This window comes from Wasmannia auropunctata, unplaced genomic scaffold (assembly GCF_000956235.1).
Source record: "Wasmannia auropunctata unplaced genomic scaffold, wasmannia.A_1.0 LD334551.1, whole genome shotgun sequence".
Taxonomy (NCBI): domain Eukaryota; kingdom Metazoa; phylum Arthropoda; class Insecta; order Hymenoptera; family Formicidae; genus Wasmannia; species Wasmannia auropunctata.
The window spans coordinates 14,977-21,248 of record NW_012028339.1 but is presented as its reverse complement, the minus strand read 5'-3'; the positions used below and the strand labels follow the sequence as shown (position 1 = coordinate 21,248).

The 6,272-nt window shown below is 29.8% G+C and overlaps 1 protein-coding gene across 8 annotated transcripts in view; it reads right to left on the bottom strand.

The window, feature by feature from the left end:
• Positions 1-610: 610 nt before the first annotated feature.
• Positions 611-6,272, bottom strand: part of LOC105458289 (mitochondrial fission regulator 2-like) — an 8,076-nt gene continuing 2,414 nt past the window's right edge. For 5 of the 8 annotated variants that reach the window (XM_011703466.1, XM_011703465.1, XM_011703470.1 and 2 more), the window contains 4 exons: positions 4,262-4,440; positions 4,039-4,175; positions 3,721-3,961; positions 611-2,879 (listed from right to left, as the gene is read on the bottom strand). In XM_011703466.1, coding sequence (XP_011701768.1) covers positions 2,732-2,879; positions 3,721-3,961; positions 4,039-4,175; positions 4,262-4,440 — 705 coding nt within the window. In that variant the 3' untranslated portion in view covers positions 611-2,731. Of the gene's footprint in view, positions 2,880-3,720; positions 3,962-4,038; positions 4,176-4,261; positions 4,441-5,025; positions 5,254-6,272 lie in introns of all 8 variants that reach the window. The other 3 variants (XM_011703471.1, XM_011703467.1, XM_011703468.1) reach the window with 3 other exon arrangements.

Here is a 6,272-nt window from a genome sequence, read left to right as displayed (position 1 = left end):
GAGTTCAGACGTGTGCTCTTCCGATCTACATAAAAGTGAAGTCTCTTGGGAGCCTAAAGAATACTTTTAGAACAGAAATGGGACGATAAAAAAACTCATTTTGTAAATTGGGGACCAAAAAAGAATTCTTTTCAAATTCTTTGTGCTATCTGGGCTATTATGAGACACCCTGTATATATGACCGGACCTAATGTTGCCAGCGCCACGCGGACATTAAATAACCACTAGGAACTACGAGTGTCAGGGGGCTGCAGATGAGTAATCGCCTAATGATTCTTTATTATGATTGGTTTCTGCACTTAAATCCAGCGAAGATTTAAAAGCAAAAACCAATCATATTGAAGAATAACTGAGCGCTCACTGATCTTTTTTGTGTGCTATAAACTCATTCATTGTAAACGTTATAGTAAAAAATAAAGAAAAAGCTAAATAGTGCGTGCGAAGCACGTATCAAGTAAAATAAATAAAATATTAATGACATGAACGTAGAAATGTTAAAATAAATAAAATAATCTTACATATACAAATGTGGATCTGCTTTACATGTAAGTGATACATAAATTGTAGTACTCATATTAATATTTAAAGGTCAAGAAAGAAACTAATGAAATATTGTCTAAAATAAAATTTCATTTATACGCCAAACATACAATACATTCATACTACTGAAACTCGTAATATTTATTACTCGTAACATGTATTAAAACTGTTAATTAAATAAAATTATAAATGATTACAATATTAATATTTGTTAATTGAATAAAAATTTCTATTTTTTATTTACGCTCAATTAAAGCTCCTGACTATTCAGCCAAGAACTCCGCGTTAACGGTGGCGACACTATCTTAGTAGCAATTAAAACCTTGTTCATTGTATTAAGATCCGTTCTACAATACCCGTTCATATGTCGGTATAATAAATCGTAAGCCGTAAGAATTCTACAATATATCGTATCGCAAGCAGTAAGAATTGATCAATCACAGTCGAATGAGAAAAGAATACTCGACTGTGATCAATTCTTACTGTTTAAAATACCAATGTATAGAATACAACATATAGAACAGACCTTACTGTGAAAAGTGTTGACACTGAAACTTTGTCTTGCATGCCATTTCGTAATTATGTGCTTAATTGTGAAAATGTGTTTGTCTCGTACTTATCAAATTCGTAAAACATTTATTACTCGTAATGGATGGAAAGTAATTATCTCTGAATTTTATATATAAAAGCATATGAGGTATGATAAAAAATACGATGAATGTTGAAATAAAAAGAAATCTATTACATTAAAAGACAAATTATAATTTGTCTCCTTCAAAATACTCCCTCTCGCTTCTAATATACTTATCTGATCGTTCTTGTCACTTGCTAAAGCAGTACTGGAAGTCCTCTTTTATAAGTATCTTTAATTGCGCTGTCGTGGTGCACTGCATTGATGTGTCGAATTGATTAAAAACGTTTATAGTGAACTCTGAATATTATAAAGGCTTATTAGATCGTTTAAGAAACGAAAAATGTGCGTAGAAAGACCTGAGAAATGGACGAACGATTTCATCCTCCATCATGACAACGCTCCATCACACATCGCTTCTGATATGGCAATTTCTATTAAATAAAAACATTATGGTGTGTCCTGATCCATCGTATTTACCGGATTTAGCACCGTGCAACTTTTCCCTAAAATTAAAATGACTATAAAGGATTAACGTTTTAAATCAAATCAAGACATCGAGGCAACCACGATAGCGCAACTAAAGGCATTTATAAAAGAGGACTTCCAGTACTGCTTTAGCAAATAGCAAGAACGATTAGGATAAGTGTATTAGAAATGAGGGGAAGTATTTTAAAAGGTCAACTAATCATTGTCATTTGTCTTTTAATGTAATAAGTTTCTTTTTATTTCAACATTCATCGTACTCTTTAATCACCCCTCGTATTTTTCACTCCTTTCAACAGCTGTCAAATCGTGTTTTCTTGCCTAAATATAAGCCTACATAGGCTTCATTTCACATGTCTTTTACAACTATTTACTAATTGTCAGAGGGAAAAACGATAGTTTCCATCCATTTTTATAAATTTTTTAAAGCGATGTTATTTTTTTATCTCATTCAAATTTTCTTTGTTTAAAAATGGCATGCAACTTTTACGTATCATTTCTCGCTTATGACGTCACGATTCCAATATAGCCGCGGTAACTAGTTAGGAGCCTTAATAGTTCAAATATTTCTCATTTATATCGGTAATCTATAAACAATAACAGAAACTATATATTCCATTTTGTCACAAACTATCATCAAAAAATATTTATTTCGGACGAAAGTTTTTCTAGGTAGATCTTTTAAGAAAAATCATTGACTTGAGACTTTAATATCAACAATTCTTATCTACAATATTAGAATAATCACTTTAATTATAAATGCAAACTAAAATGGCTTTTTTCACACTTACTGAAAAAATTTAGATCGTAATTTTTTCATTAGAAAAGAAATTTTTTACCTGAATAATGTCACAATAATGCAGCAAAGTTATCTTTGGTTTAAATCTCTTGTTATAGACTTCAACTTATGCAAAGTGCAAAAAATTCAAATATAACATCTGTGATAAGTCAAACATATGACAGATCATGCTTGCTTATTGTAAAAGTCCTAAATTTCGTATAAATATAATATAATAAAAATACTCGGAAAGTATTTTCATATACTTGACTATGGACAATTTGTTTTTAATTCGTTCAAAATGAATCATCCATAGCTAAGTTAGCTGATGAATTCCTACTATCGGGAGATTGCATTGCAATGTAGCGTCTTCGCAAAATTTCCTGCAAATCATTGCATGGACTATTCTCACGTTTCACTCGTATAGGATGTCCGCCTGGAGACCTATAAAAGATAAATATTACAATATTTAGGTGTACAATATTATTTTATTTTCTAAAAGCTTCTGGTTCTTTTTTGTACAATCCCTATTAGATGTTGGATTATGGTTTCACAAGTGAGAAATCGTGCTTTCGTAACACTACGTTATGAAATCCATTCAACAAATATAGATTTAAAAATATATCGATGAAATGTCAAAAATACACTCTGTTTTCAATCTATATTCTTTTCAATCTTATATTCAATCTATACCTTAGATTTTTAGTGAAAATGAACTTTAGGTCGATTAATCAAAATTTACAGTTATTTAATAACTCATGAATTAAAAAGGACCTTTCATTTATATTGTAAATCTATTCTCTAATGCAAGTTATGATATACAAAAATCTACTCAAACTTCAATTTTTATTTAAATTATTCTATGATAACCAAAAGTTTTAATACGTTTAAAAGAATTAAGGCTCGTCAAGGATAAATCAACAATAGTGAAGTAACACCAATACGAACCAATACGGATATTGGTGTGTAATAATTTTTACAGTACCAGCCACACACAAATTACGCGCCGCATTTTTATCGATCTTGAAACACAGTTACGGATAGATGCACGTTTGCATCAAAGAGATTAAATTGCTAGTCAACTTAATTTGTTACAAGTGGATTCCAGCCTCAAGTAAAGAACATGTGTTTCAAGACCGAAAATGCGGCGTGCAGTTTACGTGTGGCTGGTTATTGTAAAAATTATTACACACCAACATCCGTGTTGGTTCGCATTGGCGTTACTTCACTATTGTTGATCAAAAGTTTTAAATTGTACAAACATGCAAACATTAATCTCACTTACCTTGCAACTGGTCTTAATTTTATATTATCGATATCCCTCAGCATATCACCCGTTGATTTTTGCACACTTAATGGAATCTTTTTGCGATCCTCAATTTTGTGATCTTGCAAACTAGCTCTTCTCGCGATATGTGGCGTTGTGGGTGGTAAAAATGGAAGTGGCGGTGGAGGTGGAGGTGGCGGTGGCACTGACAAAGACTTTAGAACGTCTGCTCCATTAGGTAGAGACGCGACAGATGCATCTACAAAACAAACATAAATCTTTAAATCTTTATATATATATATTTTTTTTTAGTATAATAAAATATGTCTTACATACATTTGGATAGTTTATTGTTTTTCACAATTGTTGAAATTTGTTCCCTAAGCTCTTGTAATTCTTGTTCTAACGCGAGCAATCGTACTTCAGATCCAAAACTAATTGGCTCCAACAGATCCGGCCTACTGCCAGAAAAGCTGTTATTAAACTCAATTTTTTAAATAATATTGCAGAAATAAATATGTATTTGTTTTATTATGACTTGATAGAATAACACACTCACCTCATAGGATATCCATTCGTATCAACATAATTGCTAGTTTCATCATTAATCATTGAATTTGTCATCAAATGTAATGGTGTCACACTAACATAAATTTTCGGCGGAGGTTTTAATGGCAAAAAAGATCCAATCCTCCTTATAATACTTCTCCTTTTTCCATAATATTTAATGTCACCCATCTGAAAAGATTAATTTTCATAATTTTGATATAATAAAGTAATTTTTTAAAATATATAAAATAAAAATAATTAGAAGCAAATATATTCAAGATTTAATGTTATTGCTCAATTTTATCATAAGTCTATGATAAAATATAAATAAGGAGGAAAGAGCCAAATTTGATCGAGGCTAGATGTTGATCACCAAATAATTTTTAATTTTCAAATCTTTAAATTCCAGCTATTACATACACTTAAACTACGCGCCGATTACTATCAAGGTATATATAACAACTGAAATTTAAAGATTTAAAAATTAAGAATATTATTTGGCAATCAACATCTAGCCTCGGCCGAATTTGGCTTTTTCCTCATTATTTGTTATATACATATCAGCCTTGTTTGAAATTGTTATTTATACGCTCGCTTTTCAATGCCTTCAATGCTTCCTTATAAGATGCTTTCCATTTAGTGACACAAACCGACACCTGTATCGTTTTGCCTTTGTTACTTACTAAATGCTAAGAAGATAGAATAACATTTGTGTAGACTTGTGTCACTAAATGGAAAGCACCCATAAACATTGGTTATTGCGATCAATATTACCACAGCTTCAGTGGTTGAATAGGTAAGGCACCCGCCCTGGATAGGATCGGGAGATTTCAGGTTCGAATCCTGTCTGAGGTAATATTTTTTGCAATAAGTTTCTTCACAGTATTTAAAATGCGTGTAACATCATCATCGAACTGACGATCAATTTAATTTGAGATAATATTTTAATTTTACGATTGCGTTCTTAAAGATAGTAATCGGCACGCACTTTATGTGTGATAGCTGAAATTTAAAGATTTAAAAATTAATAATATTATTTGGAAATCAACATGTAGCTTTGGCTGAATTCGACTCTTTCCTCCTTATTATTTGTTATATACATATATCCTTGTTTAAAATTATTGTTATAAACATCATTTTTATATACATAGATATAACAAATATTTATTTTCTAATTATATATACTACTAATCTTGTCACACCTTTTTTTCAATCAAAATTGTCACACTGAATTAGTTTGACTCAGATTAATTTTCAACTGCCATTTAAAAACTAACAATTTAATTGGATCGCAAAAATTCTAGAATGAAGTTAAACATAGGATGTATTATAGAATATATTCTAATTATAAAGAATTTAGAATTAAAGTCCCATGTTAAAAAAAAATTTTTTTTTAAAGTATTGAAAAGGATTATATTTTGCGAAAAAAATCATAGCTTTTTCATTTCCTAATTTTTTTTTATAAAACTTTCGGGTTATACTCTTGAAATGTGCTACTTTGATTTAAAAAATAATTTTTTTAATGGATCTTTAAAAAGAGATATTTATTTTGCATATTAAAGGGTGGCAATTTTTGGATAGAGAAAGTAGTACATTTATATAAAAAAAGTTTATTCTTTAAAAACAAATCTAAAAATAATTTTTTTAGTTTAAAATAGTATTGAAAGTTAAAAAAATGAAATTTTGTAAATTTATTCTGATAATCCGTTCTCATTTGCGACCCTACTTATATTGTATATATTGTATATACATATATGTATATACATACATTATACGTAGGATCACGAATGAGGACGGGGTATCAGAATAACTTTACAATCGTTCCATTTTTTTTAATTTTCAGTACCATTTTATAAACTACAGAAATTATTTTCCGATTAGTTTTTGTATAATAAAATTGTACAAAATTATTGATCAATTTTTTGTGTAAAACCTATAAGATATAAATATGACATGTAGCAGTTGGAAATTTTTTTTTAATACAACTAACAATCCAACACACACACACACACACAGACACA